Genomic DNA, 27,585 nt, shown 5'->3' on the forward strand with positions numbered 1-27,585 from the left:
CTTTCTTTCTTTCTTTCTTTCTTTCTTTCTTTCTTTCTTTCTTTCTTTTTCTTTCTTTTCTTTCTTTCTTTCTTTTTTTCTTTCTTGTTTTTCCTTTCTTTTCTCCCCTTCCTTCCTTCCTTCCTTCCTTCCTTCCTTCCTTCCTTCCTCCGATCCACCCATCTTTTCTATGTAAACTCCTGTAGTAAAAGGTATACCTCACCTTACTTGGAGATGCCAGGGTAAGAGCTTGGGTGGGGGGTCAGCTCCTCTCTTGGCTGCTGGTTGGTGCTGCAGCTCTTGTGTCCTGTTCACACAAGACCATGGTTTGGGACCTTATTTATTTATATCTGTTCCTGCCTTCCAGCTTCCTGCATCTCAGCTGAGCTACATGTGGTCACCTACTTCCAAGCCAAGACCAGTGGAGCTGAAATAGGGAGAGAGAGGATTAAACAGAGTCGTACATTGGATTGCTTTGTGATCTCAGGCTTAGTGATGAGTTTTGATGTTTGATGGAATTTCAATGTATAGGGAAACCCAATTGCTTGAGAAGGGCAGCTGTTTAGGACGTCGTGCATTGCACCAGAAAGAGATGTTTGGCAGACCCATTAGAGTTGAGATCCAGCTGGAAACATACTACAAAGTTTCAACCCTGACTCACCGGATGGCTTGCGACAAGCTTCCCAGAGCCTTCCTTGGTTTCTCTATCCATAAAATGGGGGTATTACTTTTTGTCCTTCCTTAAATTCCAATTGTTTTTGAAATGAAAGATGAATAAAGTGCCTTAGTTTTATAAGGAATTTTATTTAGCATTCATCTTCATTGTCTGTGTTTATATTTTAGCAAAAGTAACATTTTTTTCTAGAGACCACTGGAATTTCCTCCTGTCCAGATTATGGCAGTTCAGTTCAACATTGAGTTCTTTCTCTGTGCGAGGTACTGTTGTAGGCACTGGAGATAAAGCAGTGCTTGTTTGTCGTAGAGTTTCCATTCTAGCTGCGGAGTCAATGAACTTACCAAAATAAGTGAATTCTGTACAGGATGTAGAGAGGTGATAAAGCTCTGGAGAACAATGAAGCGGAGAAAGAGGATGAGGAGTGCTGAGTTGGATGGTTAAGGTAGGCCTCACTGGGATGACCTTTGAGCAAAGACTTGATGGAGATGAGGGAACTGAGCAGTGTAGCTATCTGAGGGCAAAGTGAGGCAGAGAGAATAATCACTTCAAAGGTCCGGAGATGGAAGCTTGCCTGGTGAGCTTGAGGAGCTATGATGAGGCCAGTTTGGATGGCAGAAGTGAAGAAGAGGGAGAATAGTAGGAAATGAGGACAGGAAGGTAGTGAGGACCAGATGTAAGCCTGTAGTAGACCTTGTACTTCGAGTAAAGTAGGGATGTATTGGAGAGTTTTGACAGAGAAGTGATGTAATCTACTTATGTTCTGAAAGATTACTCTCCATTCTGGTGTTGTGCATGGACTGTGAGGAGTGGGGGAGGCTGGGAAGCAGGGTGAGGGCTTAGGAGGCTATGGTGGTACTAATGGAATGGTGAAAAGTAGTCAGATTCTGAATATATTTTGCACATGAAGCAAATAACATTTCTTACCTGATTGGATGTGAGGCTGTGAACGAAGGAAAGCAGACAAGGATATGACTCCAAGGTTTTTGGCCTAAGCAATTGGAAGAATGGAATTGCCATTAACTCAAATGGGGGAGGCTATTAGTGGAGTGGTGGTAGGTGGGAGAATTCAAGTTCAGTTTGGAACATATTAAGTCTATTAGTTGGAAATTTTTAAACACACAAAATTAGACACATTAGTTCAGTGAATTCCATTACTGTTCCAACAGCTACCATGTCTATTCTTTTTCTATTCAAGTATTTTAAAACACATCTTGGGAAATATATAATGTAACCCATATTACCTTGGTGTTTATCTTTAACAGATCAGAACTTCTGTTTTTGTTTTTAACAAAGCCACAGCTGGGGCACCTGATTTCAGCTTAGGTCATGATCCCAGGGTCATGGGATGGAGCCCCTTGTCAGGCTCCGTGCTGAGCGGGAGAGATTCTCTCTCCTTCTGCCCCTCTCCCCAACTTGAGCTCTCTCCAAAAAAAAAAAAAAAAAAAAAGAAAAAAATTAAAAAACAAAAACAGAAACCCACAAAGCCACAGTACTTCACTAAGACTTGTCTGGATTTAGACAAATAAGTATTGTGTTTTAAAATCTAGATTTTACCCCCCTAAAAGATAAACTAGGAAGAATTACCTTAGGAAAGAATTATTCTTTTTATTTTTTTAAATGTTTATTTATTTTTGAGAGAGAGAGACACACACAGAGTGCTAGCGGAGAAGGGTCAGAGAAAGAGGGAGACACAGAATCCAAAGCAGGTTCCAGGCTCTGAGTTGTTAGCACAGAGCCCAACACAGAGCTCAAACTCACAAACCGTGAGATCATGACCTAAACTGAAGTCGGACGCTTAACCGACTGAGCCACCCAGGCGCCCAGGAAAGAAGTATTCTTTAGGAAAGAATTATTCCTCCCCCCCCCCCCCCAAATAATTCATTAAATACTAGCTAGAGATATCATGCTTGTCTGGCATATAAAACACTCGATGTAGAGAAATTAAATATACAGACTTTTTAGGTTATCACATAAAGCAATAGTTAATCATTTTATGAGGAAGCATAATAAGAAAACATATTTCCATCCTTGTGAGCATACAATCTAGGGGATTAAAAATCTATAAACAATCTTACACCATTTTATATCATTGCACAAAGTGCTGAGAGGGTTAGAAGTGAGTGCTGTGAGAAGTGTCTGGAATTCACAGAACGTCTGGAAGTTTTGAGCGTTTGTGCCCATGTTTCATTTTGCGTATGTATGAGTGCATGTCTGCTTTAACTCTTTTGGTGGGAGAGGGAAGTTAACGTTTCAAACATAAAAATAGAATAGCATAATAAGCTCCCAAACTCTGATCTCACAGATTCAGCTATTATAAACATTTTGCCACACTGGTTCTACCCATTCCATTAAAAAAATTTTTTTAACGTTTATTTAGAGAGAGAGTGAGGGAACGCACAAGCCAGGGAGGGGCAGAGAGAGAGAGAGACACAGAATCTGAAGCAGGACACTTAACCAACAGAGCCACCCAGGCACCCCAATAATGGTTTCCTAACATCTGTCTTTGTTCTTAATGTCCCCAGCCCATATTCAGATTTCTCCACTGTCTCAAAAATATCTTTTACAGTTGGTTTGTTTGACTCAGGATCCAAACAAGGTCCACTCATTGCATTTGATAATGTCTCTTAAATCTCCTACAATCTAGAATACCTTTTTTTAATACTCTGAAATCGTTGAAGAAATGAGGTCATTTGTCTGTACATTGGCCCACCTTCTGGATTTGTCGGATTGCTTTCTTGCAGTGTCATTATTTCTCTTTACTGGAAGTTGGAGACAAAAGCTTGATTAGATTCAGATTCAACTTTTTAAAAAATGTTTATTTATTTTGAGAGAGAGAGAGCATGAGCAGGGGAGGGGCAGAGAAAGAGAATCCCAAGTGGGCTCCATGCTGACTTGGGCTTGATCTCATGACACATGAGATCATGACCTGAGCCAAAATTAAGAGTCTGATGCTCAACCGACTGAGCCACCCAGGCACCCCAGATTCAACAATTTTTTGACAAAAATTCACTACTTCCTAAATATTGTGTAGTTTAAATTGCATCACATTAGGAAACATAATTATAGCTGTCCCACAATACACGATCTAAGATTGGTTAAAATCTATAGGGGATCCCCCAATCAGTCCTCTAATGGTTTTAGCATCCGTCATACTGTTGCTGAAATCAATGATTTACTACGCATCCTTGCTCTGGTCCAGATTGTTTTCATTAGGTTAGTCTCACCTTTTATTGTTCCCTTTATTTCCGTAGCCTACTGTTTAGAAAAGATCTTTTCACCCTCCAGCTCTCTTTCGATTTTCAGATCCATTAAGTCTAGGGTCATCTGGGACTGAGGACATCTAGGGCACCATCTGCCTTGCCTAGGGAGATAATGAATTGGAGTCAGTGTTTCCTAAAGTTCATACCTGAAGCTCATAAAGCAGGAGGTTGTAATAGTACTCCGAGTGGACTGGAGTTAGGGGAAAGTGGGTTGGAGGGCAACAAGGGATGTGGCCGCGTGTCCTTTACTGGAGTCAAACTCAAAAGGCTTTTGCTGAGAAATAAGAAAATTCTTCAATAAAGCCTTAATTCCTTGATTTTAGAGGAGCGAATTAAGGCACGGCCCAAGTGAGTCCATAGAGGTGAGGTGGAATCAGGGCCCAGAAAAGGAGAGAATCCTGGAATCCCAGAATATAGTCTTTCAGGGACTCAATCTCGGGACTACAACTCCCAGAATTCTGCTCTCCGGGTCTCACGCGCACTGAAGCGACTGCGCTTGCGCGCGGCTGGTGACGGCCGGCCTTCCCAGGTCCCACAACCCCCGAGATTCCGCGCGCCAGCCCTCCTCCCTGCTTGCCGAGATAGCCCCTTCCAGGCCCTCTGTCCGTCCGCTGGGGGCGCGCGCAGTGCGTGGCAGGCGGCCGCGGCGCCGGCGGCTGGGAGCGCGGGTCGCGTGGTGGTGTGTGGTTGCTAGGGGCGTCTGAGGCCGCCCGCTCGCCCCAGCAGGCCGAGGGAGGAAGCAGCGCGGAGCCGGCGCCGAGCCGGGGCGAAGCTCGGTCCGCTAGGTGAGTGTGGCGGTGAAGCCGGGGGAACGACCCGCCGCCGGCCCGACTCTCTTGCCCCTCCCTCTGCCCCGGTTCTTTCGCTCGGGTCCCCAAGCCCTCCGGCGGCTCCCGCCCCAGCCCCGCTTCCTGCCCGCCAGCTCTCCATCTCCGGGTAGGCGAGGGGGCTGCGGCCTTCCACCGGGCCGGGTCTTCGCGCGTCCTAGGGACCCTTCTCCCCCTCCGCCACGCCCCGTGAACTTAGTCAGCCCCGCCTCTGGGCGCCCGGACCCTGCAGCATCCCCTCACCCTGGGCCTCCGTGCCTCCTCTTTCCCGCCGCGCTGCGGTTTAAATTCTCCTCGCCTGTGTGTGAGCCCAAGCTACCTCTCAGCTTGGGCTGAGAGGTACACTTCATAGGTGAAGTGAACACGGATATCCACTTTTTTAGTTCCCCACCTTCAGTAGGTGTAGAGAGATACTATTCCCAAACTGTAGAGTTTCAAATAGGGTTTGAGATCCTGTAAACGTTAACTCTTCATTTGTCCATCCCTTTATTTAATCATTCATTCAACAGTGTTTTACAAATATCGACAAATATTTAATGAGCCAGGGACTGTGGAAGGCGCTGGGGAGGTGTAGTGGTGAACAAGGCAGGCATGTCTTCGCGGAGCTTGTAGTCTAGAGATTTTCATCAAGTAAACTAGCATTTGCCATACTGTGTGGTGTGTGCTCCGATAGAACGTTAGATATTTAACCCAGCCTTGCTCGGGAAATTATACCATCCCCATTCCCTGGTCTTCACATTCTCTTTCTGGATGTTGGAAATGTTTGAATCCTTCCTCCTTTATTGAGTAATCCTTGCTCCCCCAGATACTCCAGATCACATCTTCCTCAACTTCATCATCTGTTGGTTTAGCCAATCAACAAATAGCTGGGGGACGCTTTGGGACAGTGTTCCCTCCGTCCTTCATTTCTTGCAGTAAATATTGAGCCACTGTTTGCATAAAACCCACCCCCTTGGTGCCCAGAAGGCAACCAGCTGCTTATTGATTGGTGGAATGGAACCTTGAAAAGTTATCAAGTGTTTTCTGGGAATAAAGAAGTGAGAACACATTCCAGATACAAAATAACTTTAGAGAAAATACAGCAAGGCCTAAAAAGAGAACTGGAAATATTTTGACAGGCCTGAGGTGCATTTAGAGGTAGCTATCCAGTGACAAATAAGAAAAGGAAAATTAATAGGGGTTAGATCACAAAGGGCCTTGGATGTTTTGTTAAAGAGAACAGTATCCTCAAGAGCAGAGGTTTTTCAAGTAGGGTAATTGGGGCCCAAGACTGCCAAGGGATACACCTGCGTATATAGCTTTAGAAGGATCCATTTCCAGATCCTCAGCTTTCAAATGAACTCTTCTGAAACTGACTTTACAAGAAAAGGCAGGTGGAGGGGGGCCTGGGGAGGGATGTTATATCCTTCACACTTCCCTGTATTATCCCAAGTGTAAAAACCTCGGGTTGCCAAACAAAGCATTTGGAAGTACTGATTTCAGGAAGGCCTCCTTTGGTGATTAAATTACTTTGAAAACCCAGAAGGCTTCCTCTCCCCCTAATACATATCGGTGTTAGGGTGAAGTCTGTGATATTCTGAATTCAGAAGAACCCCACAGTTAAATGTGATGAGAATGTTTTTTGGGACCACGGGTTTTTCAAGCTATAGGATCAAACTTGCATGAAAAGCTTTTAAAGAGATTTCTTTTAATTTAGGTGTGTGTTATTCAATAAGATAGCTAAAAATTATTTTATTAAATCATGAAATGCTTATTCCAATTATGGTTAACTTAGTTCTTTTTATAAAATGTTTAGTAGTTTCTACCTCCTTTTTTTTTTAAGTCTATTTATTTATTTTGAGAGAGAGAGAATCCCAAGCAGTCTTCTTACTCTCAGCGCAGAGCCCGATGCACCCAGCTCTATTCCATGAACTGCGAGGTCATGACCCGAGGCTATGCCAAGAATTGGAAAGCTAACATACTGAGCCATCCAGGTGCCCCTCTGTCTCCTTTTAACAGAAGAATAAACTTGTTTAAACTTGTGATGAAAAATTTTAGAATTAAACTTTATTTATTTTTTAAATGTTTATTTATGTATTTTTGAGAGAGAGCACGAGCAAGGGAGGGGAAGAAGAGGGAGACAGAATCCAAAGCAGACTCCGGGCTCTGAGCTGTCAGCCCAGAGCCAGATGTGGGGCTTAAACTCACAGCCCTGAGTTCATGACCTCAGCTGAAATGAATGCTTAACCGACTGAGCCACCCAGGTGCCACAAAGAACTTTGTCCTTGGGAGCCCTCAGGGGTATTCTGGACAGACAGTGGTATTCTAGACCAGAGTGCTCAGACTTACTACTCTTAGGACTTCTTTATACACTTCAAAAGCTCTTTGGGATCTTCAATATATTTTTTAATTGGGATACATAATCTTGATAGTTACCGTACTAGAAATTGAAATATATATTAATTCATTTAGAAATAAAGCCATTACAAGTTAATGTAGAATTTTTAAAATGAAAAATGATATTGTTTCAAAAAGATTAGTAGAAGAGTGACATTTTTTCAAATCTCTTTAATATCTGGCTTAATAGAAGACAGCTGGATTTTCATATCTCTTTCTGTGTTCAGTCAGATTTGTTGTTTTGGTTGAATTATTAAGAAAATCCAGCCTCACATGGACATTTAGTTGGAAAAGGAAGAGTATTTTTAATAGCCTTTTCAGATAATTGTGGATATTCTTCTTTGGTATTACACACAAGTTAACAAGGGATGGTTTTATGAAAGTTATTACAGTGTGGTATCTGAAATGATACCAGTGAACTTTTCATACTTTGTTACATTAAAATCCATTGGTCTGTCTCTCATTTTGACTGCGTCTTTTACCCAGAAAGGATTCTGTAGCATTGTGTGATAGGTATCTGGAAAATACTGGCTTCACTGAGTTACGTGGCTCTTCCAAATGTTGACACATTTTATTAACAGTGTCAGAAAAATCATATCACCACACTCTCATCAGAAAAAGGGTTAAGTGTTGGGAAGCTGTCAAGCTCATGGCGGCAGATATAGTTTTGCCAAAATTCTAATTTTCTCTTGGAAGCTCAAATTTTATCATTGGCAACAAATACTGTCAGTTGTTTTTTTCTCGAGTTGCCAGTCTCACTTTGTTTTATTTTCTAGAAAATGTTTGCCAAATGCCAAAGTCTGAGTAACCCATCGCTTTTGTGTCATTTATTCTTCCAAGTGAGCATGATGTTCCACAGAAAAATTTTGCAATTCATACGCACAGTGCTTTCGTTAGAGGTAGCCATCACCTTCTGTATGCCACATAGGTGTTTTATATGTGCTTCTTGTTTTGTCACACAGAATATTAAAAAGATGCCCTCCAGAATTGAGCTTTAATAGAATTTTTACTCTGCCATCAAGGACATTCTTGGGTAAAGCTGGCATTCTTTCACTGTGTGGTGAGGAAGCGTGTGGTGGTGAAGGATCTAACTTGGCGTGCCATTGTCTCACTTCTTGCTCCGGCACCGAATGTTGACCCACCATCGCTTTTGTACCGTCAGTGGGAAGGCCAGCACAGTTAAAAAGGCGAATCCCATCTTAGTTTTGTTAGGAAAATAGTTTCACCAGCAGAACCTGTGGACTATCCCCAGAGGACCACCGTCCACCCTCAGGAGGAGGGAAGAGGTTCCTTTCTGGTGATAAAAGCGAAGGCTTTAGGAGAGCTAGTCACCCAATTATGTTAAGCCTCCAGCAGTTTTCACTTTTCAGTAATTAGTAGATTTACCTCCCTCAGCTCTAGGTGCTGTAAGCTAGATTTTTCTCTCAGGTTGGCCAACTCCTTTTGCATTACTGAACTGTGTTCTGTAAAAGCTGGCTTTCTTAACTGGTGGTATTGACCCTCCCTTCTCATAGGGCTACGGTATTGACCTTCCTTTCTCAGGAGGCCTTCAAGAAGTTCATTGCTCCTCCACATTTTTTTAGGGAGACGTAGCTTGGGATTTATCTCATAAGAGAAATTGAGTCTGATTCCTATATTCCTCCCCATTCAGCTTGGTTCCAGATAAGACAGTTCTATCTTCTAACATATCTACTGAGCGATTAAAGCAGTCTCATTAGAGGGCTTTCGAATTGTAGACTCTGAGCCATTTCTGATGTCCTGAGTTCCCCCTGGTGACGGTGAGAGACAACCTAGGTGGAGGAGGAAAAGGGAAGTGCAGGTCCCAAGGGCCACACCCACTTCTGTAATATAGGAGAGTGATTTGATCAGTGGGTAATGAATAATTGCTTTCTGTAGAAATAGATACCTTGTCCAAGTTGGTCTGGACCTGGCCCCTGGAGACTTGATGGTTTGAAACAACAGCCATAGATTTTCTAGCATAGTCTAGCGTAGGTTGCTCATCATTCACTCTCAACTAAGGAGGAAACTTGAGGCAAAATTACATCTCAAAGCGTGGAAGGTGGAATGAAACGGGCAGTTTGTGGATGCCTGATAAAGATGACAAAGCAGATTGGTGTGCTTCCTGAGACTGCTTGCTCTAGAAGAGCAGAGGCTGCAGCCCCGGACGGCAGTTGGGGATCTACTGCAAGAGCCCTGTGTTTGGTGAGGTGGGTGGGTGGAGGGGGTAGATATTGGGCTAAACTAGCTCTGTAAACAGAAAGAAAGGGATGTTTGAAGTCATTTTGTTTAAGAATGTTTTGCAGTTCTGTATCCTTTTTATTTTTTAAATTAATTAATGTTTTTATTTATTTTTGAGAGAGAGAGACAGAGTGCGATCAGGGGAGGGGCGGAGAGAGAGGGAGACACAGAATCCAAAGCAGGCTCCAGGCTCTGAGCTGTCAGCACAGGGCCTGACATGGGGCTGGAACTCACTAGCTATGAGATCATGATCTGAGCCAAAGTCGGTTGGTTAACCGGCTGAGCCATGCAGGCGCCCCCTATCCTCCTTTCTTATCCGTTTAGTCAAGTTTTTTTGTTTTATTTTTAACAGCTTTTTTTTTTTTTTAATGTTTGTTTATTTATTTTGAGAGAGTGCAGGGGAAGGGCAGAGAGGGAGGGAGAGAAAGAATCCCAGACAGGCTGGGGACATCAACTGTGAGATCTTGAACTGAGCCAAAATCAAGAGCTGGATGCTTAACCTACTGAGCCACTGAGGCTCACCTATTTTTTTTTTTAATGTTTTTAATGTTTATTTATTTCTGAGACAGAGACAGAGCATGAGTGGGGAGGGGCAGAGAGAGAGAGGGGGACACAGAATCCAAAGCAGGCTCCAGGCTCTGAGCTGTCAGCACAGAGCCTGACGCGGGGCTCGAACTCACAGACTGAGAGATCATGACCTGAGCCGATGGCAGACGCTCAACCAACTGACCCACCCAGGCGCCCCTGAGGCTCACCTATTTTTAACAGCTTTGTGGATGTATGAGTGACATTGAATGTACCCATCACCCCCAAGTCCATGGTTTTCGAAACCTTGTTCTAGGGAGCCTAGTGCCGGTGAGGTTGTTTGGGGAGGAGATGTGGGAGGCATTGCTGAGGAGGAGGTCAAACTAGGGCAGTGATCTGCCCCCTTCTGCCAGATTAGCTTTGCATTTGTCTGTTATAGGTACACCAGGATTCCCTATGAAGACCATCATGGAGCTTGTGAGGTATATCCAGGTGAAAAGAGAACAGTGTTGAGAGTAGCCTTTGCAAAGTATCACGTTAGAGGAATAAATACGCAAGAGATATTTATGGAGAGAGTGGGGCTTGAGTTGTGCCTGGAAAAGGTAAATAAAATATAGGGATTCAGAAGGAAGAGGCTTAGTGGAGTAAAGGCCTGCAGACAAGTTTGGAAGGTTTATTCCAGGAGTTTAGTGTTAAGACCAGCACAGTTCATACGGCAGTTCAAGGTAGAAGGAAATGGAAATAAGCCTTTCAAACCCAAGCTGAGAAATCTGGATTTTATTTACTGACTCATGTGAGAATCATCTGGAATGTTAAAAATGCAGGTTCCTGGGTGGCTCAGTTGGTTAAGCCTCCGACTTGCGCTCTCAGCTCAAGGATTTGATCTCAGGGTCGTGAGTTCAAGCCCTGTGTTGGGCTGGATGTGAAGCCTACTTTAAAAAAAAAAAAAAAAAGCACAGATTCCTGGTCCTACCGAATCCTCTCTGAAGATGGGATTCAGGAATCTGCACCCCATGTTATTCTGATGCGGATGGTTGTTGGGCTACTGTGGTATTTAATGAGGACTCCTAGAAAATGTTTGAATCGGGAGTAACCCATTGAAGTAAAATCAAGCAAAGTGAACCTGGAGGTTGCCTGGAGGATGGAATTCAGGAGGGCAGGCCCTGCAAACACAGACTTCAGTCTGGATGTTATTGCAGTGGTCCAGAACTGAGGTAGGGGCGGGGAAATGAAGCCTGCTAAGGAAGAGAATCTCTTAAATTTTATCACTGGTTTGGCCATGGAGAATAAGGGAAAGGATGAAGTCTGAGGTGACTGACTTATTCTTAGGTGACCGAGAGAAAGAAAGTTCCACTGAAAGAAATTGAAGGACAAGTGTGCAGGGCTGGTTTAACAAGCTGGATTGAAGTGATTGGATACGCATGATGAAAAGGTAGAACAGACAGCTGGTGACGAGGACCTGAAGCTTGAGAGAGGTCAGGTCTGAAGAGTGGCTCTTCTGTAACTGATAGTTGAAATTGCAAGAGCAGATTGGTTGGATGTGAGGGAGGGGATAAAAGAGGAACTTGGAGGACTTTGGAGGGGGCTTCATGGGGAGAAAGGGCACTGGGGAGGAGTTGGGTGTGGCTGTGGCCTGGTTCCTGCACTGAGTAAAGAAGTAGCAACAAGGAGATGGTGGTAGGAGCACCTGTGTGACCTGAAGAGAGTCCACTTATGGCTGTGCTGGTTTTAGCTGTTGTAGATACATTTGAATATTCAGCAAATATTTAATGAGCCCCGATTACATTTCCAGGGCTCGTCATAACACTATGTAAACAAGGTCCCAGTTCTCAAAGAGCTTTCATTCTGGAAGGGAAAATAGACAACAAAGGAATGCATAAATAATTGAAGTTTTTGTTTTAAGAATAAGGAATATGGTTTTTGACTAGGTGATTCATTTTTATAGACAGAAATTAAAATGATAGAAAAGATAGGTAAGTCTCACACCCCATTGGTAAACTTAAAAAAAAAATCAGTTCCTATTTATTTTTCCACTATTTCTTTAGGCAGTTACAAGGAAATATTCACATCCAATAATTTCAGTTAGTGGAGGAGTGAGACTAAAACGAGGTAGTGTGATAGGGAAGGATCAGGGGTACTGCATCAGCGTAGACAGGCTTTTTGAGGTGGTGATATTTGCTGAACTCTAAAGATCTGAGTGTTTCAGAGAGAACAGTGGAGCCTCTGGGAACACAGGTGGGAACACACCTAGTGAGGAGGAAGAATGGCTCTCATAGGGTCAGAGATACAGGAGTCAGATCATGTAGGCCTTGGAACCACCAGATGGCTTTAAGCTACATTTTATTTTTTCATTTTTATTAAAAAAAATTTTTTTTAACGTTTATTTATTTTTGGGACAGAGAGAGACAGAGCATGAACGGAGGAGGGGAAGAGAGAGAGGGAGACACAGAATCGGAAGCAGGCTTCAGGCTCTGAGCCATCAGCCCAGAGCCTGACGTGGGGCTCGAACTCACGGACCGTGAGATCGTGACCTGAGCCGAAGTCGGACGCTCAACCGACTGAGCCACCCAGGCGCCCCCCTAAGCTACATTTTAAAAAGGGCGCCATGGGGCGCCTGGGTGGCGCAGTCAGTTAAGCGTCCGACTTCAGCCAGGTCACGATCTCGCGGTCCGTGAGTTCAAGCCCCGCGTCGGGCTCTAGGCTGATGGCCCGGAGCCTGGAGCCTGTTTCCGATTCTGTGTCTCCCTCTCTCTCTGCCCCTCCCCCGTTCATGCTCTGTCTCTCTCTGTCCCAAAAATAAATAAACGTTGAAAAAAAAAAAATTAAAAAAAAAAAATAAATAAAAAGGGCACCATGACCACAGTCTGGAGAATTGATTATAAAGAAGGCATAAGAGTTAGAAGCAGGAAAACCAGCAGGTGAGAAGTGATAGTGGTGTGGACTAAGTTAATGGTAGAATTGGAGAATAGATGGCTCCAAGGGCATACATTTGAAGCTGGAAAGACTTGATGGTGGATTGAGTGAGTGGGAGTGAAGATCTGAGGTCAGGGTGAAATCATTGCCACAGGGCATGTTGGGAGTGTTGGTGTTGCATGAATACCAAAGGGACTTAGCCCCTTCTGCCTGCATGTTTTTTTTTACTGAAGTCTTTTTGTGCATTTGAAGCTTATTTACTGCCTCTGATTCTACAAGGTCTCTAAAGGTGAGTCGGTTAAGTGAGGAATAGGATTGAAATGATTGATGGCATTCTTTTTTTTTTTTTTTTTTTTTGAATGTTTATTTTTGAGACAGAGACAGAGACAGAGCATGAGCAGGGACGGGGCAGAGAGAGAGGGAGACAAAGAATCCAAAGCAGGCTCCAGGCTCTGAGCTGTCAGCACAGAGCCCGACACCGCCTGGTGCTGGAACTCACAAACTGCAAGATCCTGACCTGAGCCAATGTTGGATATTAGCGGACTGAGCCACCCAGGCACCCCTGATTGATACATTCTTATCTCAGCCCCGCTCCCATTGTCCTTAGCACGACTTTACTGAAATCTGACATTCCCATCTAGTTTCAAGAAGATTAACAGAAAACATGTTCCCTTCTTGAGTAACAGTGGTCATAGGAAAAAACAAAAACAAAAAACTTTAAGCTTCCCATGTTGTCCCTGTTGTCCTTCGACCCTAGCCAGCCCTTATCTCAGCCTCTAGGTTCTTGTTTCTCAACTGGTGCTGACAGCAGCTGCTTTTCAGTTAAAGTCAGGACCAGGCCTTGTGTTTTGTTGGACAATGAGGTTTTGCTTAGAATCAGGTTTAAACAGCATTTCTCCCCTAAAAATCAGAGACCTCCCCCTGCATGGTGTGTTGATGGGCCCCAGAGAAAGTGCTGTTGAACTTTATCTGCCAGGCTCCCGTGTTTGCCTTCTTCCTCTTATTCCCCTTTAAGCCAGGGTTGGCAAATTCCCTGGCAGGTTAGAGCAGAGTATGCTGGGTGACTAGTTCATATTAAGGTGGCTACCAGTGGCTACACTGAAAAGACTTATAGACTGGGAAGGCCCTTCTTTAAGGCATGTGATCTCAGTTCTTGCACCTTAGTGATGGATCCCCAGTCAAGCCTGCTTCAGGTAATGGAGCAATGAGTGAGTTTTACTTCATTGGCTGGAATCATTCACTGGTAAAATTCTTTCCTGCCAGTCTAATTTCAAACAAAAATTGAAGTTGATTGTGCGCTGCCTACCTCTTGGTCTGAGGACAACCAAGCTTCCCTTTAAGTAGTAATAACCTTTTTTTTTTTTTTTAAGTTTATTTATTTTGAGAGACAGAGAAAGAGAGAGAGAGAGAGAGAGAGTGTGTGTGTGTGTGTGTGTGTGTGTGCGTGTGTGCAAGCAGGGGCAGAGAGAAAGGGAGAGAGAGAATCCTAAGCAAGCTCCGTGCTCTCAGCTTGGAGTCTGATGTGTGATGTGGGGTTTGAACTCACCGTGAGATCATGACCTGAGCTGAAATCAAGAGTCAGACACTAGGGGCGCCTGGGTGGCTCAGTCGGTTGAGCGTCCGACTTCGGCTCAGGTCATGATCTCACAGTTCGTGGCTTCAAGCCCCGCATTTGGCTCTGTGCTGACAGCTCAGAGCCTGGAGCCTGTTTCAGATTCTGTGTCTCCCTCTCTCTCTCCGCCCCTCCCCCACTCGTGCTCTGTCTCTGTCTCAAAAATAAATAAACATTAAAAAAATTAAAAAAAAGAGCCAGACACTCAACCAATTGAGCTACCCAGGTGCCCCCGGATGTTTTGCCTATTTTTAAAATTGCCTATTTAAAAAATTTTAAATTGGGTTCGTTTTCATCCTTTTTTTTATTATTTATTTTGAGAGAGAGGAAGGAAGAGTGCATATGCACACACGCATGAGCGAGCAAAGGAGGGCAGAGGGAGAGGGAGAATCCCAAACAGGTTCCAACCTGTCAGCTCAGAGCCCCACTCAGGACTTTATCCTATAAACTGTGAGATCATGATCTGAGCTGAAATCAAGAGTCGGAAGCTTAACCAACTGAGCGACCCAGGTGCCCTTCATCTTGTGAGAATTCTTAGTATATTCTGAATACAAGTCCTTTATAGTTGCAGCTATTTCCTCCCCGTTTGTAGATTTTTATTTTTCATTCTCAGTAGTGTTTTTCTAAGTTCTTTTTTTATATATGTGTGTGTAGCTTTTTTTTTTTTTTAACTTTATATGTTTATTTTGAGAGAGAGTGTGGGTGACCGAGAAAGGGAGAGAGGGAATCCCAGGCAGGCTCTGTGCTGTCAGCACACAGCCCAGCACGGGGCTCGATCTCACAAATTGTGAGATCATGACCTGAGTCAAAACCAAGAATTGGACACTTAACTGAGCCACCCAGGTGCCCCTTTCTAAGTTCTTAATTATGATATAATCCAGCTAACAGCTGGACTGTTAACCATACTTTCCTTTAAAATTTTTCAGTCACGATTTTTGTATCCTATCTAATAAATCTTTGGCTTGCCCAAGGTCATAAACATTTTCTCCTGGTTTTTTACCGAAGTGTTATAGTTTTGGTTCTCACATTTAGCTCTATGATCCATTTTGAGTCAATTATGGTCTAAAGTAAGAGTCTGAGTTCATGTTTTGTACATGGATACCCACTGTTCCAAAGTCATTTGTTAAAGATTATCCTTTTCCTCATTAAGTTGCATAGGCAACCTTATTGAAAATTAATTGACCGTAAATGTAAGGGTTTATTTCTGGACTCTGGTTCCATTCATCTGTATGTTTATTATGCCAATACTTACATTGCCTTGATTACTGTAATTTTATACTAAGTTTCTAAATCAGGTAGTGTAAGTTCAACTTTTTTTTTTTCCCCTCTTTTGATTGTTTTTGGCTGTTCTGGGTCTTTTTCATTTCTGTATAAATTTTAGGATCAGCTTGTCAGTTTCTCCAGGAAAGCCTGCTGGGATTTTGATAGGAATTGCGTTTACTCCATAGATCAGTTTGGGAAGAATCGCCATCTTAACAATGCTGAGTCTTCCCGTTTATGAACATGTTATATGTCTCCATTTATTTAATTTTAAATATCTCTTGGCAGTGTTTTGTAGTTTTCAATGTACTTCTTTTGTTAAGTTTATTTAAAAAAAAATTTTTTTTAATGTTTATTTTTGAGAGGGAGAGAGACACCATGAGCAGGAGAGGGGCAGAGAAAGAGGGAGACAAAGAATCCGAAACAGGCTCAGGCTCTGAGCTGTCAGCACAGAGTCCGACATGGGCCAGAACTCATGAACTGTGAGCTTAAGACCTGAGCTGAAGTCAGACATTTAACTGACTGAGCCACCCAGGTGTCCTAAGTTTATTATTATATTTTTTAATATTCATTTATGTTGAGAGAGAGCACACACATGTGCATGCACAAGTTGGGGAGGGGCAGAGAGAGAGGGAGAGTGAATACCAAGCATGCTCCACGTTCAGCACAGAGCACAATGTGGGGCTGGATCTCATGACTGAGATCGTGACCTGAACCGAAATCAAGAGCTGGATGCTTAACTGAGTGAGCCACCCAGGCACCTGTTGTTAAGTTTATTCTTAAGGATTTTATTTTTTCTAATGCTATTGTGAATGGATGTGTTTCTTTTATTTCATTTTTTACTTGTTAGTATATAGAAGTAAATCAATTGTTGTATTTGATCTTGTATCCTATTATCTTACTAAATTTGCTTATTTAGAAGTTTTTTTTGTAGATTTCTTAGCATTTTCAATGTACAAGATTATGTTCCCTGCAAATAAGTATAGTTTTATTTCTTCCTTTGCAATCTACATATGCTTAATTTTTTTTTCTTGCCTTATTGCACTGGTTAGAATTTCCAATGCAGTGTTGACTAGAAATGAGGAAAGTAGGCATCCTTGTCTTATTCTCAATCTTAGTGGGAAAGCATCTAGTGTTTTACTATTAAGTGTGATATGAGCTGTTTCTGTGATCTTACGATGCCTCTATCAAATTTTGAATGTTTCCTTAGTTTTTGCAGCATAAGAGATAGTCTGGGCTCATCTGATGCTTTTCCTGTCCCAACTATTTTCCAAGGAGCTCTAGTTCCTTTGTTCTTTTTATTGACAAATGGTATGTAGTGATCAGGGTCTGGGCACTAAGTGAGTAACAATCACTTTTTAACTCTTCACCCAGTGTTTTCAGAAATCCCAACCATCTAGTTATATAAAAACTGCAAGGGTATATCCCAAAGCACTTTTTTTTTTTTTAAAGCTTATTTATTTTGAGAGAGAGGAGAGAGAGAATCCTAAGCAGGCTCCACACTGAGTGTGGAGTCCAACACGGGTCAAACTCACAAACTATGAGATCATGACGAGAGACAAAATTGAGAGTCAGAAGCTTAACTGGCTGAGCCACCCAGGCACCGCCCTCCCCCCACAAAAGCACTTTTCAATTGTTTTTTAGTGCCAAGTCACACCTGCAGGTGAAGAACCTAGTTACCAGTAATATAATAAATTGCACAGAAGTTTCCCAAATGACCAGACTACTATGTCTTTTTATAAAAGAACATTATTTGTACTAGCTGAAATTTTGCAGCGGAATACTTGCTGTGCTGCCTTCTCCATGTGTGTTTCCCCCTTCCGACCCCTCCCCCCTCCTTCATTGATACTTGAGAAAAGAGCTGAGGGAAGAAGGTTTGACCATACGGTGCCAGTAATGAGTATGATAACTGCCACCCACCCCTTGAATGTTTAGTGTGGACTGTGCTTTATGTGAATTTTCCAATTTGATCTCACTGCTACCCAGTGGGGGTTATGATACTTCTTCTCTTGTCTTTTCTCAAACATTCCAGCTGTGTGGTTTCAGCATTGAATGAATTCACTATTCATCAGGGCTCTGTTTGATGTGAGTTATGAAGGGATGGTAACTGCTGATCCAGCATGTCTGTGAGGGATCATAGTGCCCTGGAGACTCTTGGAATACTTCCCACAAGTAACATGTGGTTGCTTGGTGGTGTTTTGAAGGATTAGACAATACAGATGCCCATGAAGTAAACTGGAAAAATGTCCCCCTCCCTTCCCCTCCCTTGCCACATCCTTCATTCCACTCTTCTCCCCAAGATACTTACCATGATAGTTTAGTGTATATTCTTCCAGCCCTTTGTTTTTGCTTAAACACATTCAAATGTCCTGAGAGCTATTTCAAAGGGGCTTTTATTCCCAAGAACACGCTCCTCAGCTGATCTGCCCTAAACTAACCTTTCTTTTCAGCTGGGCATGTTCCTGTTTGGACCTTGACTGAGGAACTTAATCAGAAACAGGCTTGTTTGCTTCTAAACTTGAACGCTTCTGGCAATAGCATAGTGTTTGTATCCCCTGTTCACCCCTTGAGTTCTCCTATTCCCCAGGGATAATCTGTAGGAGCAAGAAAGGTGTAAGATTAGTAGCTCTGTGAAATGTGTTAGATTGTTCAAAATCTAACAGATGAGGTCAGTTTATTGGTTCCTAAAGTAAGTTCCTCACAAGCTCTTGGTTGGAGGGTCAACTAATGGCGGACCCTTGAGAGAGAGTAAGTATGAGTGCCTTTACTTGTCTTTAAGTAGTGGATATATATGTGGCTAAAAAAATTATGTAAATTGAATGAAAATAATGGGACTTGTGAATCCTTTTAATTTATATAATCACCAATTACTCTAAGTTTAGACTTGCTTGGGTTGGGTGTTCTTGTGTTTTGTTGTTATAGAAACAGACTCTCTTTCTTTTAATGTTTGTTTATTCTGAGAGAGAGCACACATATGAGAGCACACGAGGGACAGAGAGAGAGGGAGAGAGAATCCCAAGCAGGCTCTGATGCTGGGGGTGGGGGGTAGGGGGGGTAGTTTCATCTCAGGAACTGTGAGATCATGACCTGAGCCGAAAGCAAGAGTCGGATGCTTAGCCGACTGAGCCACCCAGGCGCCACCAGTTGGGCCTTTTTGAAACAAGGCTTTCATCAGTAGCCTTTGTGAGGCTTCCTACATATATAAATACCTTTTCTTCTTATTCTTGCCTTCGATGTCTCATCCTATAATGTTTCCTGGGAGATGGGCAGCGTGTTTCTGAGATTCTAAAGACACACATAGACACACCAGTGTGTATCATCACAGTGTGCTTAGGAATCTGAGGGAGTTGGGGCGGGGTGGGTGGTGTACATTGTGTCAGGAGCCCAGGGTATACTACAAGGGACAGGTTTTATGACCTCGTGGGAAAATGGCCTTCTGAGTATATGCTTTCTCTGGGGTCTGGGTACCAAGACATTATTTGTCCATCTAGGCTTTGACTTTATGGCAGAAACCACTATTGCAATGTGTTAGATTTTGAAACTATTTTCTCACTTCCTCTACTTTTTTTTTTTTTTAATGTTTTTATTTATTTTTGAGAGAGAGGGAGAGAGAGAACAAGCAGGGGAGGGGCAGAGAGAGAGAGGGAGACACAGAATCCGAAGCAGGCTCCAGGCTCCGAGCTGTCAGCACAGAGCCCGACGCGGGGCTTGAACTCACGAGCCACAAGATCCATGACCTGAGCCGAAGTTGGACGCTCAACTGACTGAGCCACCCAGGAGCCCCTCACTTCCTCTACTTCTTATATTTAGGCCTTCAAAGGCGTTTTTCTGTTTTTTGTTTTTTTTATGTTTATTTTGAGAGACAGAGTGGAGAAGGGGCAGAGAGAGAGGGAGACACAGAATCTGAAGCAGGCTCCAGGAGCTGTCAGCACAGAGCCTAATGCGGGGCTTAAACTCACAAACTGCGATATCATGACCTGAGCCAAAGTTGGCCATTTAACTGACTGAACTACCCTGGAGCCCCTGGAAGGTTTTTTAAAGTTTGTCGCTTCGCATTCCTATAGTCAGATAAAGTCATTCTTTGGTACTAGAGTGGCAGTGCTATTGAGGGTAGCATATGGAAAAGGTGACCCATGGCCAGGAGTCAGAGGTCCCTGGGACCCAGGTTGCCTGAATTTTCTAGCTAGGTCTCTACTTCCCCATCACATGGGGTTTTGATTTCATTAATGATCTCTGTAAAGAGAAAGAAGAAGGTTGCTTTTAGCAACCATTATTTCCTGGTCTAAACCAGACACTACTTCTGAACCAAAAACTATGATACCAGGTCAGAACATTTGTACGTGGTACTGTTATGAGTGATACTGTTTACTTCATGTTCTTGAAGCTACTCTGTGTAGGTTATCTGACATGCCAGATCGGTTTTGCTTGGCAGTTCCTGACACCGTCATCTTCGCCAACCCTGGTTATCTCTTACTAGCTCTGGAGCTGTTTCCCAGAAAGGGATGTACAGAACCATCTTCTCATCTGTTTGACCCCTGTGTCCAGATAATGTGTCCTTACAAAGACAGGTGGCTCGTTTCTGAGCTGCCATCCTACACATCATGGGGACTACGAGAGGAAACAAGGAGTGGGAAACAGCCATTGCAAAGACATAGGAGATCTGGAATCCTGTTAGAGGAGAACCCACTTTACTCTGGCGCTTGCCCAGCTGGCCTGCTTCACACTGTGCCTGGGAGCAGGCCACCCGCAGCCTCTGAAGAGGGCAGAAGTATATTCTTTGCTCCTTCTTCCTCATTCGGATTAGAAGTCAAGTCAGCCAGATGCCAGGCCACTTGGTTCAGTATTCCTGGCACTGAGGATTCATGTGACACGATGCAGAGAGGCAGACATTGCGTGGTGTGTGCAGAAGGGAGGAAGAAGGGTTCTCTTCACCCAGCCCTGAGGCAGCAGGCAGTGGGCCTCCATGGCTACAGGGGGAAAGTGGGATTGGCCATGGTTCTGAGACGAGCACATGCTTTTACAAGCTTCGTCCACGAAGGGGCTCAATATAAATGGTGGGAGAGTGTTTCCAACCTGGGTTTTCTCTTGAACCTGAAGCTTAAGGATAATTGAGGGGACAGGGAATGAGTGTGTGTTTCATTCCTGTTTAAGAGGCATTTAGAGTCAGACAAACTCTAGTTTTAATGTAGGCACCACTCATTATCGGTTGTTTAATTATAGAAGAGTTACTTAGCTTTTCTGATTTTCAGATTCATCACCAGTAAATTGAATATAAGGTTTTTGTGAGGATTAAATAAGATAATAGAGGTAAAATGCCTAGCACACTACCTGGCATTTGTTAGATGCCCAAATTAGTCTTCATCACTGCTAGCGTGTTCCCCTTCATTTACTGAACTTTTCCAGTGTATTCATTCATTCAGCAGAATATTGAGCACTTAACTATGTTCCAGACACAACTGAGGACATGGGCTAAAGGAAAACATGCTTGTCGCTTCTGGTCAGATGAGTGGTCCAGTAGACCGTCATTAAAGTTCAGCATAATAGAAACAGTGACGGTGGCATGCACACAGATAAGGCATCCTTTGCAAAGTGGAGAGTCCAGGAAGGCTCCCAGGAGAAGGGGATATTCAAGCTGATTACTTTTCAGTCTGGTGAAAAGAAGGAAAAGGCTCCAGGGAGTGGCACTTGCAAAGCCATGAAGGTCTAAGATAGTGCAGTGCCCATGAGGAGCCACAAGTGGGGCATTTTTCAGGCATACCAGTGACATTTCCTTAGCCCTTTTCTCCAGTCACTTTGGTGTGTCTGTCGGGTCGCATTGGTAGGGCAAGACGTGAGGATTATGTGAGTTGGGACTGTGAATCTGTTGAGTGTACACAACGCACACGTGTGTGGTCTTGTAAAGTCCACGGCAGGCTTTGATATTCCCTCGTGTCTACTTCTCTACCATAAGTGCACACTGTGTGATTGGCCCCGGCAGTATTTCCATAGTTTGGACTTGGTGGAGGTCCATTTTCTGTCTCCTTAATATGAGGCTGCTGGCATCAAAATCTAGTTTTAGAACTTAGGCTGTTTTTAGCCCACTGCCATTTTGAATGTTGGCAGTAATGAGTTGTGGTTTTTGTACTCTCTCTCCTTGAGAAAGAATTAACATAGGTCAGCCTTTGCAGGAAAAAAGGGCGATGTCATGTGGCTTCTGCAGGCTTTCTGTTGTTAGACAACACCAACAGTTCCTATAGATGTAGATAGGAATAGTGGGTCTTCCTTGGCCATTAGTCTCTTATCAAAATACAAGGATCTCTCCCCGTTGAAGTTTGTGTTTTAGAAGTAACTTGAGCCAAAAAATTCTCTGCTAATTCTTTCCCTCTTGCCATTGCAAAAACACTTCCTTGGTAAGGATGCCAGGATTCCATTCAGAATTATCCCAGATGAATGACTTCTTATAGAAGGGTCTTATTTTTTTCCCCTTTGGATGCTGTCATTTGTGAAAATTGGAGATTATTTTGTGACTTTGATTTAGAAAGTAAGTGACCATGCTTAACAGACTGTTTGGAACTGAGAGTTACTGGCTGGTTCAGAGGTTTTGCCTTAGAGGAAACATTGAATGAGGGAACGTCTGAGACAGGCCCTCCCTCCCTGAGATCCAATCCCCAACTGATACCTGGGGTTTGATGTAAGGAAAGCTCTCCTACTTCTTCCTCTATATTCTGCCCCCTGAACTCTCCTGTCCCACTGTGGCTGCTGGAAATGAGGTCACTTGAAGTAAAAATACCGTTGGTGTCCAGTTCCATTTTGTTTCTACTTTTTCCCACCAACAGCTGGCATGGGATTTAAGTCTATATAGTTGGCAAGACGCTTGAAGAGATGAAATCACTGTCTCAGCTTCTGAGCGAACTGCAGAGGTCAGCCCGGGAATTCTCTGCTTATATCTCAACTTGTCACATTTAACTATAAAATGCAGGCCATGCCAGGGGTGACTGAACGTTGGTCAGGGACTCCTAGATGTAAAATCTGTTTCTCAAGTGACCTTTGATCTTTCAGAATTGGTTGGTGAAGAGGAAGATATTGGCTGGTTTCTCTGCCACCCCCAGACTTGCCTTATTCCTTGCCACACTGGGGGTTAGGCGAGGGAAGGAAGCCACTCAGTGAAGTGGATGGTGACACAGAGAGATGTATTTTGCTTTGGAGAGAGAGGAAAGATGTCCCTGAGGGTGTGGGAACACGTGAGCAGACTCACTGGTGGAGTCTTAAAGTCCGTGTCCTTGATGAAGCCGGCTTTGATTGCATGAGGGTAGCAGGAAGACCACTGGAAGCACCCTAGGACTCTCGTGCTCTTCTCTCAGGGTTCTAAATGACAGCCACGGCCGGGTGCCCAGGAAGAACCGAAGGGGGGCTCTGTTGCCTGGTGTCTGTCCTTCTGGGACTGTGACGTTCCCTATGGCTTCTCTCCCCTTCAGGCTGACGGACTTCAAGGATGCAGCCGCTACTACTGGAGGTGTGTGGCACCTTTTCCGAGTTGGGCCATGAGGCCACATGGCCATGATGTGGGCCCCTCATGGCCTCAGCAGGAACAGAGCACTACAGCATTGGCCTCCGCCAGAGAAACGGCTTCAAGCAGAGTGGCCCCTCAGGCACAGTGCCCGCCCCGCCACCGGAGAAACCCTCCGAGGGCAAAGCCTGGGCTCAGGCCCATCAGCAGGTGAAGCCAATCTGGAAACTGGAGAGGAAGCACGTGGGGACACTTACAGCAGGGTTGGGCCCAGGTCTCTTGGGGGTCCCACCCCCGCCAGCATACTTCTTTTGCCCCAGCACTTTATGTAGCTCAGGGCGCACGGCCGTCATCGCAGGCCACAGCACCTCCTGTTACCTGCACACCCTCCCAGACCTGTTCGGCGGCACCCTCCTGTACCGCCGCTCCGGCTGCAGGCACAAACCGTACCAGCAACTGGAGTCTTTCTGCTTGCGCTCGAGCCTGCCCGGAAAAACACCTTTTTCTCTCCCTCAGAAGAGCCTCCCTGTCAGACTCACTGCCAACAAGGCCCCTTCTTACACAGTCTCCCCCATGGCTCAACCCATGGCATCCTCATCTACAGATCCATACCTCTCACTGGGAGCGGCTGGGGAAAATCCTTCGGGGAAGAGCCTGGCCTCTGCCATCTCAGGGAAGATCCCCTCTCCATTCTCCCCCTCCTCCCCCTCCTCCCCCTCCTCCCCCTCCTCCCCCTCCAAGCCCACGCTGAATAACAACTCCTTCATGCGGCCAAATAGCACTAAAGTGCCTTTATCGCAGGCCACAGAGGGCCTGAAGCCAGTATCCTCACCCAAGATCCATCTTGTCTCCTGGCATCATTCGGGGGGTACTGGAGACTGTGCAGTGCAGCCTATTGAACACAAGGTCCCCAAGAGTACCGGCACTGTCCTAGATGATGCCCCTGCCTCTAGCACCCTGTCTGCCCCCAGCTCCTTAGACATGTCCACCACCAGTGTTGCCTCTCCCCAGTATAACCGGAGTAACTTAACCACAAGAGCAGAGCCACATCCCTGTGGCCTGGATGGCGACTTTGTTTCTCAGGCTCTGACTAAGGAGGTTCGGTTCACTGAGGCCGTGAGGAAGTTGACTGCAAGAGGCTTTGAGAAGAAGCCAAGGCAAGGCTGCCAGTTTGAACAGTCTTGTTTCATGAACTCCAGCTTGCAGTGCGATCTCCTCAACAAGAACAGGCTGTGGAAACCTCCCTCAGTAGGCCAGCAGTTCCCTCAGGAGGATGCTGGAGCAAACAGCAGGATCCTCCCTAGAGCCCGGGACACATTGGAGTTGGACAGCACAGTCTTCTGTACCAAACGCATCAGCATTCACCTCCTTGCCTCACATGCCAATGCACTCAGCCACAGCCCTGCCTGTGGGTCTACGATCGACTCCCCACCACTGGGAGAAGACAAAACTCCCATTCTGCCTTCTCCCTCTCAGCCCCTTGGCGTAGCTGATGTGGCCACCCGTCTCTCTTCCATCCATCTGGGCCAGCTTGGGACGGAGGGGCCTAAGGAAGCCAGGGAGCTGGACTCACCTGCTAGGGACATCGGGTAAGTTGGGGGACGTTTTTGATTGATTTAGAGCAGGAGAATGTATACACCATAATTTAATGACACTGACCTTATGTCTTTGAAGGTGGTTTTATTTTTTGGCTGCCCTAGAATTTTGGTTTTCACTTTAGGGCAGAGGTTGGCAAACTAGACCAGTAGGTGGGCCAAATCTTGCCCACTGTCTGCTTTTATAAATAAAGCTTTATTGAAACACAGCCTTCCCCATTCATTAACTGCTGTGTATGGCTGCTTTCCTGTTACAATGGTAGGTTTGAGTAGTTGCAACAAACTGTATGGCCCACAAAACTGAAAAGATTTACTCTCTGGTCCTTTAGAGGAAGCGTTTGTTTTAGATTAAAACCAGGGAGAGTAATACCAAACATCTTGTGTTGGGGCCTATGACTTTTCTACTTAATTCCAAACCAGATCAGGCTCTTTGCCATTCCTGGTATGATAGCCATTAAAAAAAATTTTTTTTTAATGTTTGTTTATTTCTGAGACAGAGAGAGACAGAGCATGAGTGGGGGAGGGATAGAGAGAGAGGGAGACACAGAATCAGAAACAGGCTCCAGGCTCTGAGCTGTCAGCACATAGCCTGATGTGGGGCTCGAACTCACAAACCGTGAGATCATGACCTGAGCTGAAATCAGACGCTCAACCAACTGAGCCACCCACGCGCCCCAATGCAGCCATTTTAGAGTTAGGGTATACACATGCTTGGCTTCTTCTCTTGTGCTTTGTTACCTCTCTGGAATCTTGGTCTACCAAGTCCTTGTTCTGAATTCCCAGAAGTCTAGCGACCTTTGAAGTCAGTCACCAGGCATTCGTTGATGGTGTTTTTGTATGCAGAATTGTGTACTTACAGGGACTTCAGAGAAGATAGGAGACAGGGTAGCTCTCTACACCATAGGGGCTGTGGGCTTGAGGAACTGTGGCTAGACCTAAGCTCTGAGGGCAAGAGAAATGAGCAAGAGACAGCAGGTTGGTGAGTGGAGAGAAACACTGGGACATGATCAAGGAATGAGAATCTAACTGTGACCTGTTTTACTGACTGGGCTGGGGCATGATTCTTTCTTACAGTTCAGCTACACACCTCCAGGTAGACCTGGGTGAGGCTGAAGATCTAGAAGAAGAGCTGGTAGATGGTTTGGAAGACTGCTGCAGCCATGATGAGAATGAAGAAGAGGAGGGTAAAGGACCTTCTTACCTCCCACTGGGAAGTGGTCACCACCTGCAAGGGAAGGGGGCTGACAGCTGTATGCTGGCTCCTTGACTCCGTTTATCACCTACAGTAATCATTTGCTTCGTGGGTCTAAGGGTGGTAGTGGCTTCTGGGGAATGGGTTTCCTAGCCCTCCCATCCCACCAGTCTTGCTTTCTCTGTGCTGCTGCCCAGCTCACAAAAGGCCGTGCAAGGCAGGAGGGTGGTGTTCGTGGCTCTGCGGGAAGGCTGAGCCAACATGTCCAAGGAAGAGCTGCCTAGGCTTGGTGAGTTTGTATAGCAGCCTCTCCTAGTGGAACTTCTCTCTTTGCCCCCCCCAGGAGACTCAGAGTGCTCCTCATTCAGTGCTGTCTCCACCAGCGAGTCGGTAGCAGTGATCTCTAGGTGAGTATTATGTTGATCATTGGCAGAGGCTCATTTGCTGTCTCTTTAAGATTATAAGGAGAGGGGCGCCTGGGTGGCGCAGTCGGTTAAGCGTCCGACTTCAGCCAGGTCACGATCTCGCACTCCGTGAGTTCCAGCCCCGCGTCAGGCTCTGGGCTGATGGCTCAGAGCCTGGAGCCTGTTTCCGATTCTGTGTCTCCCTCTCTCTCTGCGCCTCCCCCATTCATGCTCTGTCTCTGTCCCAAAAATAAATAAATGTTGAAAAAAAAAATTAAAAAAAAAAAAGATTATAAGGAGATTAATTACCTACGTCATTAATGGCCCCGTTAACTGTAACTCATTTTTACCAGAGTTTTACATTTGCGATTTTAGTTTTCAAACAAGGACCAGAAGCATATTGTATCATTTAGGCTTAAAAATAGTACCATGTTTCTTAGCCTACAGTTTGGTCTTAATTTCCAAGAAATTGTTCAAGTAAAAAAATGATTTCAAGAAGTGCTTAGAAAATTGGGCCACCTGGGTGTCTTAGTCAAGTGTCTGACTCTTGATTTCAGCTCAGGTCATGATCTGATGGTCGTGGGATCAAGCCCCAAGTTTGGCTCATGGAGCCTGCTTAAGATTCTCTTTCTCCTGCCCCTCCCCCACTTGCACATGCGCATGCTCTCTTTCCCCCCCAAAAGGAAAAAAATCTTCTAGCTTAAATCTAGGTTATTTTATTGACTACCCTTGGTAGAGTCTGAGAAATATCCATGTCTAACCAGGGAACCAAAAAGTCAGTCTCTTCATGTAGGCTCTTCTTTTACAAAACAGGTTGTTGGAGGATGCTGCGTAACTGAGATGGGGAACCCAGGGGAAGGAAGGAACGCAGGACTGTGAGGAAGTTATTATAAATGAGGGCAGTCATTCTGCTGAAGGTCTTTCAAGGACTTGCTGGAGGGTCACATATGCTGCCTTTCTGGGTAGAAAGTTAACACCTTCAACATAACCTTACTTGTTCCCCTCACCACTTTCAACTTTGCCTTATTACATTGTTTTATTAAATATTATTTAAAAAATATTATAAAGAACCCCCCTGCCCCAAAGTACTAATTTCTTTTTTTTTTTTTTAATATTTATTTTTGAGAGAGACAGAGTGTGAGAGGGGGAGGGGCAGAGAAAGAGGGAAACACAATCCAAAGCAGGCTCTAGGCTCTGTCAACACAGAGCCCAGTGCAGGGCTCGAACTCACGAAATGGAAGA

At 44.7% G+C, this 27,585-nt stretch overlaps 1 protein-coding gene across 3 annotated transcripts in view; it reads left to right on the forward strand.

Annotated features, from left to right (window-relative positions):
* Positions 1–4,480: 4,480 nt before the first annotated feature.
* TTLL4 (tubulin tyrosine ligase like 4) overlaps positions 4,481–27,585 on the forward strand; it is a 38,197-nt gene continuing 15,092 nt past the window's right edge. Inside the window, exons 1-4 of one of the 3 annotated variants that reach the window (XM_040476282.1) lie at positions 4,481–4,700; positions 23,121–24,741; positions 25,822–25,931; positions 26,283–26,346. In XM_040476282.1, the coding sequence (XP_040332216.1) occupies positions 23,219–24,741; positions 25,822–25,931; positions 26,283–26,346 (1,697 nt within the window). In that variant the 5' untranslated portion in view covers positions 4,481–4,700; positions 23,121–23,218. The remainder of the gene's footprint in view (positions 4,701–23,120; positions 24,742–25,821; positions 25,932–26,282; positions 26,347–27,585) is intronic. The other 2 variants (XM_040476279.1, XM_040476280.1) reach the window with 2 other exon arrangements.

The sequence above is a fragment of the Herpailurus yagouaroundi genome, unplaced genomic scaffold (genome assembly GCF_014898765.1).
Source record: "Herpailurus yagouaroundi ecotype Mexico unplaced genomic scaffold, PumYag 140, whole genome shotgun sequence".
Taxonomy (NCBI): Eukaryota; Metazoa; Chordata; class Mammalia; order Carnivora; family Felidae; genus Herpailurus; species Herpailurus yagouaroundi.